Consider the following 15,192-nt stretch of genomic DNA (forward strand, 5'->3'; position numbering starts at 1 on the left):
TCTGTCCCAATGCCCATGCTCCCTTTTACTCATGTTCTATCCCAATGCTCATGCTCCCTTGTACTCATGCTATTCTACGATCTGTCTGTATGCCTATGCTCCCTTGTACTCATGCTATTCTACGATCTGTCTGTATGCCTATGCTCCCTTGTACTCATGCTATTCTACATTCTGTCCCAATGTCCATGCTCCATTTTATTCTTGCTATTCTACGTTCTGTCCCAATGCCCATGCTACCTTTTATTCATGCTATTCTACGTTCTGTCCCAGTGCCCATGCTCCCTTTTACTCATGCTATTCTACATTCTGTCCCAATGTCCATGCTCCCTTTTATTCTTGCTATTCTATGTTCTGTCCCATTTCCCATGCGCCCTTTTACTCATGCTTTTCTACGTTCTGTCCCAATGCACATCCTCCCTTGAACTCATGCTATTCTACATTATGTCCCAATGCCCATGCTCCCTTTTGCTCATGCTATTCTGTGTTCTGTCCCATTGCCCATGCTCCCTTTTACTCATGCTATTCTACGCTCTGTCCCACTGCCCATGCTCCCTTTTACTCATGCTATTCTACATTCTGTCCCAATGTCCATGCTCCCTTTTATTCTTGCTATTCTATGTTCTGTCCCATTTCCCATGCGCCCTTTTACTCATGCTTTTCTACGTTCTGTCCCAATGCACATCCTCCCTTGTACTCATGATATTCTGCGTTCTCTCCCAATGTCCATGCTCCCTTGAACTCATGCTATTCTACATTATGTCCCAATGCCCATGCTCCCTTTTACTCATGCTATTTTACGTTCTGTCCCAATGCCCATGCGGCCTTTTACTCATGCTATTCTACGTTCTGTCCCAATGTCCATGCTCCCTTTTACTCATGCTGTTCTACGTTCTGTCCCAATGTCCATGCTCCCTTTTACTCATGCTATTCTAGGTTCTGTCCCAATACTCATGCTCCCTTTTATTCATGCGATTCCACGTTCTGTCCCATTGCCCATGCTCCCTTTTACTCATGCTATTCTGTGTTCTGTCCCATTGCCCATGCGCCCTTTTATTCATGCTATTCTATGTTCTGCCCGATGCCCATGCTCCCTTGTACTCATGCTATTCTACGTTCTGTCCCAATGCCCATGCTCCCTTGTACTCATGTTATTCTACGTTCTGACCCTATGCTCATGCTCCCTTTTACTTATGCTATTCTACATTCTGTCCCAATGCCCATGCTCCCTTTTACTCATGCTATTCTAGGTTCTGTCCCAATACTCATGCTCCCTTTTATTCATGCGATTCCACGTTCTGTCCCATTGCCCATGCTCCCTTTTACTCATGCTATTCTGTGTTCTGTCCCATTGCCCATGCGCCCTTTTATTCATGCTATTCTACGTTCTGTCCCAATGCCCATGCTCTCTTGTACTTATGCTACTCTACATTCTGTCCCAATGCCCATGCTATTCTACATTCTGCCCGATGCCCATGCTCCCTTGTACTCATGCTATTCTACGTTCTGTCCCAATGCCCATGCTCCCTTGTACTCATGTTATTCTACGTTCTGACCCTATGCTCATGCTCCCTTTTACTTATGCTATTCTACATTCTGTCCCAATGCTCATGCTCCCTTTTACTTATGCTATTCTACATTCTGTCCCAATGCCCATGCTCCCTTTTACTCATGCTATTCTACATTCTGTCCCAATGCCCATGCTCCCTTTTACTCATGCTATTCTACGTTCTGTCCTAATGTCCATGCTCCCTTTTACTCATGCTATTCTACGTTCTGTCCCAATGCCCATGCTCCCTTGTACTCATGTTATTCTACGTTCTGACCCTATGCTCATGCTCCCTTTTACTCATACTGTTCTACGTTCTGTCCCATTGCACATGGTCCATTTTACTCATGCTATTCTACGTTCTGTCCCACTGCCCATGCTCCCTTTTACTCATGCTATTATATCTTCTGTATCATTCCCCATGCTCCCTTTTACTCATGCTATTCTACGTTCTGTCCCAATGCCCATGCTCCCTTTTATTCATGCGATTCCACGTTCTGTCCCATTGCCCATGCTCCCTTTTACTCATGCTATTCTGTGTTCTGTCCCATTGCCCATGCGCCCTTTTATTCATGCTATTCTACGTTCTGTCCCAATGCCCATGCTCTCTTGTACTTATGCTATTCTACGTTCTGTCCTAATGTCCATGCTCCCTTTTACTCATGCTATTCTACGTTCTGTCCCAATGCCCATGCTCCCTTGTACTCATGTTATTCTACGTTCTGACCCTATGCTCATGCTCCCTTTTACTCATACTGTTCTACATTCTGTCCCATTGCACATTGTCCATTTTACTCATGCTATTCTACGTTCTGTCCCACTGCCCATGCTCCCTTTTACTCATGCTATTATATCTTCTGCACCATTCCCCATGCTCCCTTTTACTCATGCTATTCTATGTTCTGTCCCAAATGCCCATGCTCCCTTTTACTCATACTGTTCTACGTTCTGTCCCATTGCACATGGTCCATTTTACTCATGCTATTCTACATTCTGTGCCAATGCCCATGCTCCCTTTTACTCATGCTATTCTACATTTTGTCCCATTGCCCATGCTCCCTTGTACTTATGCTATTCTGCATTCTGTCCCAATGCCGATGCTCCCTTGTACTCATGCTATTCTACATTATGTCCCAATGCCCATGCTCCCTTGTACTCATGCTATTGTACATTCTGTCCCAATGCCCATGCTCCCTTGTACTCATGCTATTCTACGTTCTGACCCTATGCTCATGCTCCCATTTACTCATGCTATTGTACATTCTGTCCCAATGCCCATGCTCCCTTGTACTCATGCTATTCTACGTTCTGACCCTATGCTCATGCTCCCTTTTACTCATGCTATTCTACATTCTGTCCCAATGCCCATTCTCCCTTTTACTCATGTTATTCTATGTTCTGTGCCAATGCCCATGCTCCCGTTTACTCATGCTATTCTATGTTCTGTCCCACTGCCCATGCTCCCTTTTACTCATGCTATTCTACATTCTGTCCTAATGCTCATGCACCTTTTTACTCATGCAGTTCAATGTTCTGTCCCAATGTCCATGCTCCCTTTTATTCATGCTATTCTACGTTCGCTCCCAATGCCCATGCACCCTTTTACTTGTGCTATTCTATGTTCTGTCCCAATGCCCATGCTCCCTTTTATTCATGCTATTCTAAGTTCTGTCCCAATGCCCATGCTCCCTTTTACTCATGCTATTCTACATTCTGTCCTAATGCTCATGCACCCTTTTACTCATGCAGTTCAACGTTCTGTCCCAATGTCCATGCTACCTTTTATTCATGCTATTCTACGTTCTGTCCCAATGCCCATGCACCCTTTTACTCAGACTATTCTACATTCTGTCCCAATGCCCATGCTCCCTTTTACTCAGACTATTCTACATTCTGTCCCAATGCCCATGCTCCCTTTTACTCATGCTATTCTACGTTCTGTCCCAATGCCCATGCTCCCTTTTACTCATACTATTCTACATTCTGTCCCAATGCCCATGCTCCCTTTTACTCATGCTATTCTACGTTCTGTCCCAATACCCATGCTCCCTTTTACTCATGCTATTTTATGTTCTGTCCCATTGCCCATGCTCCCTTTTATTCATGCTATTCTCACGTTCTGTCCCAATGCCCATGCTCCCTTTTAATCATGCTATTCTACGTTCTGTCCCATTGCCCATGCAGCCTTTTACTCATACTGTTCGACGTTCTTTCCCATTGCCCATGCTCCCTTTTACTCATGCTAGTTGACATTCTGTCCGAATACCCATGCTCCCTTTTACTCATGCTATTCTACGTTCTGTCTCATTGCCCATGTTCTCTTTTACTCATGCTATTCTCGTTCTTTCCAATTCCCATGCTCCTATTTACTTATGCTATTCTACGCTCTGTCCCACTGCCCATGCTCCCTTTTACTCATGCTATTCTATGTTCTATCCCAATGCCCATGTTCTCTTTTACTCATGCTATTCTATGTTCTGTCCCACTGCCCATGCGTCCTTTTACTCATGCTATTCTACGTTCTGTCCCAATGTCCATGTTCCCTTTTATTCATGCTATTCTACATTCTATCCCAATGCAGATGCTCCCTTTAACTCATAGGTAGGTTCATAGGTAGGAACTGGGCTATCTGCCCGAAGGCACATATTAGCCCAGCCACGTTGTGCGGTATTCACCGCCCCTTTGGTTAGTTCCCTAGTCCCTAGATCTAGCAGCTAGTACCCTTGGCCCCTATCTGGTAGCTCATGCTACTGTACGTTCTGTCCCAATGCCCATGCTCCCTTTTACTCATGTTCTATCCCAATGCTCATGCTCCCTTGTACTCATGCTATTCTACGATCTGTCTGTATGCCTATGCTCCCTTGTACTCATGCTATTCTACATTCTGTCCCAATGTCCATGCTCCCTTTTATTCTTGCTATTCTACGTTCTGTCCCAATGCCCATGCTACCTTTTATTCATGCTATTCTACGTTCTGTCCCAGTGCCCATGCTCCCTTTTGCTCATGCTATTCTGTGTTCTGTCCCATTGCCCATGCTCCCTTTTACTCATGCTATTCTACGCTCTGTCCCACTGCCCATGCTCCCTTTTACTCATGCTATTCTACATTCTGTCCCAATGTCCATGCTCCCTTTTACTCATGCTATTCTACGTTCTGTCCCAATGTCCATGCTCCCTTTTACTCATGCTATTCTAGGTTCTGTACCAATGCTCATGCTCCCTTTTACTCATGCTATTCTACGTTCTGTCCCAATGTCCATGCTCCCTTTTACTCATGCTATTCTACGTTCTGTCCCAATGTCCATGCTCCCTTTTACTCATGCTATTCTAGGTTCTGTACCAATGCTCATGCTCCCTTTTACTCATGCTATTCTACGTTCTGTCCCAATGTCCATGCTCCCTTTTACTCATGCTATTCTAGGTTCTGTCCCAATACTCATGCTCCCTTTTATTCATGCGATTCCACGTTCTGTCCCATTGCCCATGCTCCCTTTTACTCATGCTATTCTGTGTTCTGTCCCATTGCCCATGCTCCCTTGTACTCATGCTATTCTACGTTCTGTCCCAATGCCCATGCTCCCTTGTACTCATGTTATTCTACGTTCTGACCCTATGCTCATGCTCCCTTTTACTTATGCTATTCTACATTCTGTCCCAATGCCCATGCTCCCTTTTACTCATGCTATTCTAGGTTCTGTCCCAATACTCATGCTCCCTTTTATTCATGCGATTCCACGTTCTGTCCCATTGCCCATGCTCCCTTTTACTCATGCTATTCTGTGTTCTGTCCCATTGCCCATGCGCTCTTTTATTCATGCTATTCTACGTTCTGTCCCAATGCCCATGCTCTCTTGTACTTATGCTACTCTACATTCTGTCCCAATGCCCATGCTATTCTACGTTCTGCCCGATGCCCATGCTCCCTTGTACTCATGCTATTCTACGTTCTGTCCCAATGCCCATGCTCCCTTGTACTCATGTTATTCTACGTTCTGACCCTATGCTCATGCTCCCTTTTACTTATGCTATTCTACATTCTGTCCCAATGCTCAGGCTCCCTTTTACTTATGCTATTCTACATTCTGTCCCAATGCCCATGCTCCCTTTTACTCATGCTATTCTACATTCTGTCCCAATGCCCATGCTCCCTTTTACTCATGCTATTCTACGTTCTGTCCTAATGTCCATGCTCCCTTTTACTCATGCTATTCTACGTTCTGTCCCAATGCCCATGCTCCCTTGTACTCATGTTATTCTACGTTCTGACCCTATGCTCATGCTCCCTTTTACTCATACTGTTCTACGTTCTGTCCCACTGCACATGGTCCATTTTACTCATGCTATTCTACGTTCTGTCCCACTGCCCATGCTCCCTTTTACTCATGATATTCTACGTTCTGTCCCAATGCCCATGCTCCCTTGTACTCATGTTATTCTACGTTCTGACCCTATGCTCATGCTCCCTTTTACTTATGCTATTCTACATTCTGTCCCAATGCCCATGCTCCCTTTTACTCATGCTATTCTACATTCTGTCCCAATGCCCATGCTCCCTTTTACTCATGCTATTCTACGTTCTGTCCTAATGTCCATGCTCCCTTTTACTCATGCTATTCTACGTTCTGTCCCAATGCCCATGCTCCCTTGTACTCATGTTATTCTACATTCTGTTCCAATGCCCATGCTCCCTTTTACTCATGCTATTCTACGTTCTGTCCTAATGTCCATGCTCCCTTGTACTCATGCTATTCTACGTTCTGACCCTATGCTCATGCTCCCTTTTACTCATGCTATTCTACATTCTGTCCCAATGCCCATTCTCCCTTTTACTCATGTTATTCTATGTTCTGTGCCAATGCCCATGCTCCCGTTTACTCATGCTATTCTATGTTCTGTCCCACTGCCCATGCTCCCTTTTACTCATGCTATTATATCTTCTGTACCATTCCCCATGCTCCCTTTTACTCATGCTATTCTATGTTCTGTCCCAAATGCCCATGCTCCCTTTTACTCATACTGTTCTATGTTCTGTCCCATTGCACATGGTCCATTTTACTCATGCTATTCTACATTCTGTGCCAATGCCCATGCTCCCTTTTACTCATGCTATTCTACATTCTGTCCCATTGCCCATGCTCCCTTGTACTTATGCTATTCTGCATTCTGTCCCAATGCCGATGCTCCCTTGTACTCATGCTATTCTACATTATGTCCCAATGCCCATGCTCCCTTGTACTCATGCTATTGTACATTCTGTCCCAATGCCCATGCTCCCTTGTACTCATGCTATTGTACATTCTGTCCCAATGCCCATTCTCCCTTTTACTCATGTTATTCTATGTTCTGTGCCAATGCCCATGCTCCCTTTTACTCATACTGTTCTACATTCTGTCCCAATGCCCATGCTCCCTTTTACTCATACTGTTCTACATTCTGTCCCAATGCCCATGCTCCCGTTTACTCATGCTATTCTATGTTCTGTCCCAATGCCCATGCTCCCTTTTATTCATGCTATTCTACATTCTGTCCCAATGCCCATGCTCCCTTTTACTCATACTGTTCTACATTCTGTCCCAATGCCCATGCTCCCTTTTATTCATGCGATTCTACATTCTGTCCCAATGCCCATGCTCACTTTTACTCATGCTATTCTACGTTCTGTCCCATTGCCCATGCTCCCTTGTACTTATGCTATTCTGCATTCTGTCCCAATGCCGATGCTCCCTTGTACTCATGCTATTCTACGTTCTGTGCCAATGCCCATGCTCCCTTTTATTCATGCTATTCTACATTCTGTCCCAATGCCCATGCTCCCTTTTACTCATGCTATTCTACATTCTGTCCCAATGCCCATGCTCCCTTTTATTCATGCTATTCTACATTCTGTCCCAATGCCCATGCTCCCTTTTACTCATGCTATTCTACATTCTGTCCCAATGCCCATGCTCCCTTTTACTTATGCTATTCTACATTCTGTCCCAATGCCCATGCTCCCTTTTATTCATGCTATTCTACATTCTGTCCCAATGCCCATGCTCCCTTTTACTCATGCTATTCTACATTCTGTCCAAATGCCCATGCTCCCTTTTACTCATGCTATTCTACATTCTGTCCCAATGCCGATGCTCCCTTGTACTCATGCTATTCTACATTATGTCCCAATGCCCATGCTCCCTTGTACTCATGCTATTGTACATTCTGTCCCAATGCCGATGCTCCCTTGTACTCATGCTATTCTACATTATGTCCCAATGCCCATGCTCCCTTGTACTCATGCTATTGTACATTCTGTCCCAATGCCCATGCTCCCTTGTACTCATGCTGTTCTACGTTCTGACCCTATGCTCATGCTCCCTTTTACTCATGCTATTCTACATTCTGTCCCAATGCCCATTCTCCCTTTTACTCATGTTATTCTATGTTCTGTGCCAATGCCCATGCTCCCATTTACTCATGCTATTCTATGTTCTGTCCCACTGCCCATGCTCCCTTTTACTCATGCTATTATATCTTCTGTACCATTCCCCATGCTCCCTTTTACTCATGCTATTCTATGTTCTGTCCCAAATGCCCATGCTCCCTTTTACTCATACTGTTCTACGTTCTGTCCCATTGCACATGGTCCATTTTACTCATGCTATTCTACATTCTGTGCCAATGCCCATGCTCCCTTTTACTCATGCTATTCTACATTCTGTCCCATTGCCCATGCTCCCTTGTACTTATGCTATTCTGCATTCTGTCCCAATGCCGATGCTCCCTTGTACTCATGCTATTCTACATTATGTCCCAATGCCCATGCTCCCTTGTACTCATGCTATTGTACATTCTGTCCCAATGCCCATGCTCCCTTGTACTCATGCTATTGTACATTCTGTCCCAATGCCCATTCTCCCTTTTACTCATGTTATTCTATGTTCTGTACCAATGCCCATGCTCCCGTTTACTCATGCTATTCTACGTTCTGTCCCAATGTCCATGCTCCCTTTTACTCATGCTATTCTACATTCTGTCCCAATGCCGATGCTCCCTTGTACTCATGCTATTCTACGTTCTGTCCCAATGCCCATGCTCCCTTTTACTCATACTGTTCTACATTCTGTCCCAATGCCCATGCTCCCTTGTACTCATGCTATTCTACATTCTGTCCCAATGCCCATGCTCCCTTTTACTCATGCTATTCTACATTCTGTCCCAATGCCCATGCTCCCTTTTACTCATGCTATTCTACATTCTGTCCCAATGCCCATGCTCCTTTTTATTCATGCTATTCTACATTCTGTCCCAATGCCCATGCTCCCTTTTATTCATGCTATTCTACATTCTGTCCCAATGCCCATGCTCCCTTTTACTCATGCTATTCTACATTCTGTCCAAATGCCCATGCTCCCTTTTACTCATGCTATTCTACGTTCTGTCCCAATGCCCATGCTCCCTTTTACTCATGCTATTCCACGTTCTGTCCCAATGCCCATGCTCACTTTTACTCATGCTATTCTACGTTCTGTCCCAATGCCCATGATCCCTTTTACTCATGCTATTCTACATTCTGTCCCATTGCCCATGCTCCCTTGTACTTATGCTATTCTGCATTCTGTCCCAATGCCGATGCTCCCTTGTACTCATGCTATTCTATGTTCTGACCCTATGCTCATGCTCACTTTTACTCATGCTATTCTACGTTCTGTCCCAATGCCCATGCTCCCTTTCACTCATGCTATTTTACGTTCTGTCCTAATGCCCATGCTCCCTTTCACTCATGCTATTCTACGTTCTGTCCCAAAGCCCATGCTCCCTTTTACTGATGTTCTGTTGCTTAGGTAGCCAGTGCACAGATTGACAGTGGAATCAGATAGGCCTAGTGTGGCTTGGTTAAGGCATGCTATTACCCATTATCTCTCTCATCTTCCTTTATTCCACCCCTGTAGTTTGGTATCTGGCCTTGCTTCTTTCTTGCTAATTCTGAACCACCGCATTATGCCAGCTCCACGAAGTCTCCACTGGCTATCAGGCATTGTATCATCTATAAAGTTCTAGGTGCTGTTTATATAGCTGTATATATCTTAGGTCCTGCAAGCAGCAGAATTTGCTGACCATCTAACAGACACCTCAGTTCTGGCACTCCAACTCCCAGGGGCTGTTAGTGGTTCCATTGGTATGGCCTGAATCCTGCAGGATAGTGGCACTTGCTCATTAAGGATGGCTTAGAGAGTCTCCAATATTTTATGAAATCCTATTTATTTGAATTAGCCTACAATTTTCATTGCTCTGCCTGTATTTATTGCTGACATTCATTGTTTCCCTTTTAATATTTTATTTATTATCTCTTTTTACAGTCTTCTATTAATTTTAGTTTTCAGGTTATGTCATTAACTGTTTCATTTGCTATTTCACCACTGTTGCTTTTTTAAGTGTACAGTAATATTGTGGAGTGTTTGGGTTTAATTGTTTTAATAAACCTGAACTAGCATGCTCAAGATTCACCTGTAATGCTTGTTAAGCAGTCTGATTACTAACATCTTGCACCATATCAATCATTATATGCCCTTGCTGATCACTTGTTTATCAGCTTGCAAAAAGTATCCCAAAGTTGCTGTCTCATACTAAAACACAAACGTTGTATTACATTCAAAGCTGAAATTGCTTCTTATGCAATCACACATTAGTATAGACAAAATAATGCAGCTTCCTGTGTCATCATGTAACAGTACACAAAAGCCTGACTTAAAGCAATTTTGTTATGGATCTGACAAATATGATCAGAAAGTCTAAATTGCTGGAAGAATGATATGACATTCTTATGGAACTTTACATTAAACCTGGATAAAGGATGTATAAAGCTCTGAATCTAACTCAAGTGATCCAAATTTGATTAGAAGCTTGGGCACCTGCAGGGGTGGGGGGACGACATGAAGGATGAGGCTTAGCTTGATGACCTCTCCTTGTGGGAAGAATGTGTCTGGACACATTCACTATTTCGTGGTCCCAGGCGGAGACCAGGAATCCCTTGGCAGGACAGACACAAGGCACAGGATTTACTGAATATGCCACATGCAGAGGTGTGGATGTACACTACAAAACCCATTTAATGCCAGCGGTTATGCGTGGGAATGGTAGGATATAACAAGATATTCTAATCACCAGCACAGGGATTATAGTACTGCTTGTTCATTGGACTGTTATTTGGGGGCACAAACACATTCATGTGGCAGAAAGAAGGGGGTGGTCAGCAGGATTACCAGAGAAAAAAATGTATTAAATCTGTGTAGTTATCATATATAAATATGCACTTCTTACATTGTAGTATGCAAGACAGTTGTTGTAGCAGCATTAGTTTGAGTTATATCTTCTAAATCTTATTTTAAAGCGTTATAGTAATCTTAAAGTTCTATTTCATAAGTTATATAATTTTGTTATATTCTTGAGTTTTAGCTTAAGAAAAAAAATCCTTTGCTTTTCTCCTAATCACTGTCGCCTAATTGTAGTTTTGGTTGCTCCTTGATAAGCTCAGCATAAAAGTACAGATATTCTAGTTTTTCTTTATTACTTTATGGTGTGTCCTATTTAACGGTCATGTTATTCCCATATGACTGGTTCTTGCACTTGGCTAAAATATCTGAGAGGTGAGGTTTATTTATTATTTATTGATTGATTTGCCTTTGTTAACCAAGTAGGTGAGGTTGTGCTAAGACACCTTTCCGTCACAACCAGGGACCAAATTCAAATACAAGTTACATTAATGCCAGGGTATAATACATTATACATTACATATATCACTTAAATAGTGGCCAAAATGCAAAAGACAAGTTACACTGATATATGACATAGCACATTTTCAAAATTTCTGTTAAAGGGTACATAACAGAATGTTATCAGTAATTATATCATATAAAGGTGTAGATCAGGTGCAGTAAATCCCATTTGGTGGTAATTTAGTTTAGGCACAAAAAAAACAGATTACTAAACAGTGCAGAATCCTAAAAGTAAAATCTGTAATAGCTAATATCTGTCAAAGCATCTCTTAACAATAAAGGGTAATAGCTAATATATCATTGTTACAGACTGCAAGGGTATCACTTATATAATAAGCAGAACAGCAATTGAGGGGGGAGGTTGGCATAATGGTTAAAGTGTTTGCTTTACAGATGCAAGGTGCAGGGTTTGATTCTCACATGGGGTAATTGGCTAGGCTTAAAATGACCCACGAGGGCAGTTAGCTTAGTACTAGCCTATGAAGAATGGTATAAAAGTATTTCGTTGGATTAGTTTGCTTATATCATATACATCAAAGTATACATTTGTAATTATATATGAATAGGGTTGCTGGGGTTGAAAACTCCCTTTGAGTTGCTACCACTGGGAATTTGGCTAACATTATTTAGTGTCAATCTTGAAATTACTTGATGTTTTCTGCTCAATCCCCAAGTTTTCTCCTGAGATGTTCAGTGGGGTATTGGGTTAGCTTTTCATAAATCTAGAAAAAGTGCAGCATGACTTTCTGCAATTTGGTGGTGAGAAGTAAGTTCCTTCTTTGTAGCTCAGTCCAGAATTTAAAAAAAAAGTTTAACTCATTTGTTTTCATTTTACTTTCATTTACAGATTTTGTTTCTTAGGGGAGAATTGTTTTTTTCTGCTCACTTGCTCCTTATTACTGCCTAACCCTTTCAATCACATGTTCTTTGCTCTTCATTAAGTCCTGGGAGGATCCAGAGACCAGTGACAACTTCTCTACAGTCTGCAAAGCCATCTGAGGTTCCTGTTGTTAGAGTCTGGCTTCTGCTGTCTTGTGAGCATGTTAAGCACTGCCTAATTCTGAATGGGAGAAATTCCACATACTTGTTTGTATAATATATGCATCTTCCGACAGGCATGTCATCTAGCTTTATAAATTAATCCAATTCTTTGATCATGTTATCTGACAGATTTTTTTATAAAAAAAGCATGTTATTATCTCCATGAAATATACATGTGTTGAGTTACTGCAAAACATGTGTAACTATATTTTATAGACTGATATCCTGAATCAAAACTTGTCTTTATTTATCCACATGGGAAACTCCTTGGGTTTGACTCCATGCAAATTCATATCAAACCCAACTTATGTCCTCAGATGTCCACAGTCAAAGTCAGACTGTGTCTGCACTTCCCATCTCTACTATTACCTTGTCTTTAGTCACCCTTGCCAATGTTTAAAACTATCATATTAATTATTTAATGGAAAAAAAGATAACTGTCCATGATCCATCCACATGATCTAGCCATTCCCCATCCTGCTCTATGCATAACTGTTGTCCCTAGTAGTACAATGGTTTGGACCCCACACATAAAGCATCTGGCAATTCTTCCAAAATTTAAAATAAAAAAAAACACTGGTGGATACTGATGGCTGCACCAGCAGACACTCCCCCAACTTCCTAACTCTGGCACAAGCTGCCAGAACTCAGCAACTCCAGCTAATGACCCTTGCATGTCTGGTGATATACATACAGAAAGCGACTGAATTTATAGAGGTCACTAAACCTGATGATGTAGGCAACAGGTTTGGTGAACTTGAAGTTCCTACCTGAGCTCATCCAGTTTCTTCTTCTTGTATTCATCTAAACGTGCCCGTCTCTGCTTTGCCTCTTCATCAAGCCGCTTTCCCTCTTCAAAGAATGCCATTCGATCTTGAATGTGCTTCTGCTCACGCTCTCGCACCTGGTTCCTCAGTTCATATGCATGCTGCTGGCGAAGATTCATTCTTTCCTCCAACTCCTTTTTCTCTTTTTCAATCTCTGCAATCTGAGCTCTAAAGGAAAGAGAAAGATATGAATGGCAGATGCAGTATTAACAAGGTGTAACTACAGATATAAAACAAACTGCAGTTATAAGCTTCATGAGAACACGCGAAACAAAATATTTATATATTTCTGTTTCATTAACCCATAATTTGGTCTTTACCCAGGAATTACTCCATTAACCAGGAATTATTCAGCATCTGTGGTCCTCCTCCTGAAGGGACCACTGCTAAGGGACAGATTTTGGCATACTTCATTCTGCAAGGGGCAGTGACATTTGCAGATTCTATATACAAGGCTGATCCACATCCACCCTCCAAAGTAAAATAACCAACTTGAATGCTGATGCACCTTGGAAATCTATGGATCTAGTCGATTAGGCCAACAGACAACTTCCTTAGCACAAGTCAATCAAGATAAAGATGCCAACAGGACAAGCCTGATAACAAATCAACAAGTTGAGACAACACACGCTAACTTGTAAGCTTTACATCGACAGGAAGGGAATCAATCAAAATATTAAACTACTTTAGCTTGATAAAGAAGACAATAAGGTTGTTTAGTCTGTTCTGTCAGCTGCATTAAAATTCAAAGTCCTTCCATCCCTAACTTTCTTCTTAGACTTTTTCAAATGTACAGTGCCCTCTTGAGTGCCTCTGGAGACTACCTCTCCATCACCTCTTCTGGTAGTACATTACATGCATCTCTAACCCTGTCAGTTAAAAAGAACTTTATGAAATGCAGGGAGTAGTTATTCTATGCAGTCTGCTGCATGAGACCCCTCCATCATCACCTGTATTTCCTATAGAAATACCATTCATATCTCTCTGATATTATCTTGTGCACCAATATTATGCCCCCCTCCCCGTTTTGATTAGTTACAAGTGAGAAGACCTCTAGCTCTTCTGGCTTATGGTCATAATCACTATCCTCCTCTCCATCCCATAGGTTTTCTGATAGATTTTTTCTGAATTCTGTACAGTAACATGATGTGCTTTTCCTTATATGGCCTCTAGAACTGCACATAGTACTCATGATGTAGTCTGACCATGGCCATAAAGAGGAGATGCATTACCTAATTGCTTTGAGGAATCTATCCCCTGAAGATACATCCTTACATTCTGTTTGATGGTGCCCCTGCCCTCTCACTCATGTCTCCGTGGTTAACTCAAGGTGTTATCAACAGTACTGGATCAGTTTCTTGCTCTGTCATCAGCTCCACTCTTCCCAACTGATACCTCACATCAGGATTGTTGTGGCTCAAGAACTTTGTATTTGTTTGTACTGAACCTACTCAACAGCCACCATTCTGTCGAGCTTTTCAGCTTATCCAAAGCCTCTGCTAGATTCTTCCTCAAGTGCTGTGCCTGTTTTTGTGTCATTAGCAATGAGGTTAAGCTTGCTCATGCTTCTTTACGATATGTCTGATAATGAATGCACCAAAGGGCACTGGACTGAGGACAGACCCCCTGCAGTACTCCACAAGTCACTTCAGTAATTCTTGACATTTTCCCTTCTCATCGCATTCCTTTCTGTCCTACCATTCAATCCACTGTTATACACTTACCATTCAGTCCCATTGTTATACGCTTACCATTCAGTCCCATTGTTATAACTTCCTTAGTGCTGGTCATACTCCCAACCCCTCCAGTTTCATACCAACCTTCTGTGTGGGACACAATCAAAGGTCTTGCTGAAGTCCAGGTAGACTACATCTATTGGTGCTCACCTGTCATGTTCATAGTTTGGTACTAGGCTATCAGCCCTAGGGCCTATACAAGCCTAGCCATAACAATTCCCTGGCTATTTCTTCTCACAGCATTTACTTCCCTGGACCCCTGTCTAGCAGGGTGACTGACGTGATTCCCC

At 42.5% G+C, this 15,192-nt stretch overlaps 1 protein-coding gene across 2 annotated transcripts in view; it reads right to left on the bottom strand.

Moving 5' to 3' along the window:
• Positions 1-15,192, bottom strand: part of CFAP45 (cilia and flagella associated protein 45) — a 613,456-nt gene that overhangs the window by 94,158 nt on the left and 504,106 nt on the right. The window contains exon 11 of one of the 2 annotated variants that reach the window (XM_044078323.1): positions 13,110-13,334. In XM_044078323.1, coding sequence (XP_043934258.1) covers positions 13,110-13,334 — 225 coding nt within the window. Of the gene's footprint in view, positions 1-13,105; positions 13,335-15,192 lie in introns of those variants that run through there. The other variant, XM_044078324.1, reaches the window with a different exon arrangement.

The sequence above is a fragment of the Protopterus annectens genome, chromosome 7.part0 (genome assembly GCF_019279795.1).
Source record: "Protopterus annectens isolate FY-2018-M chromosome 7.part0, PAN1.0, whole genome shotgun sequence".
NCBI lineage: Eukaryota > Metazoa > Chordata > Ceratodontiformes > Protopteridae > Protopterus > Protopterus annectens.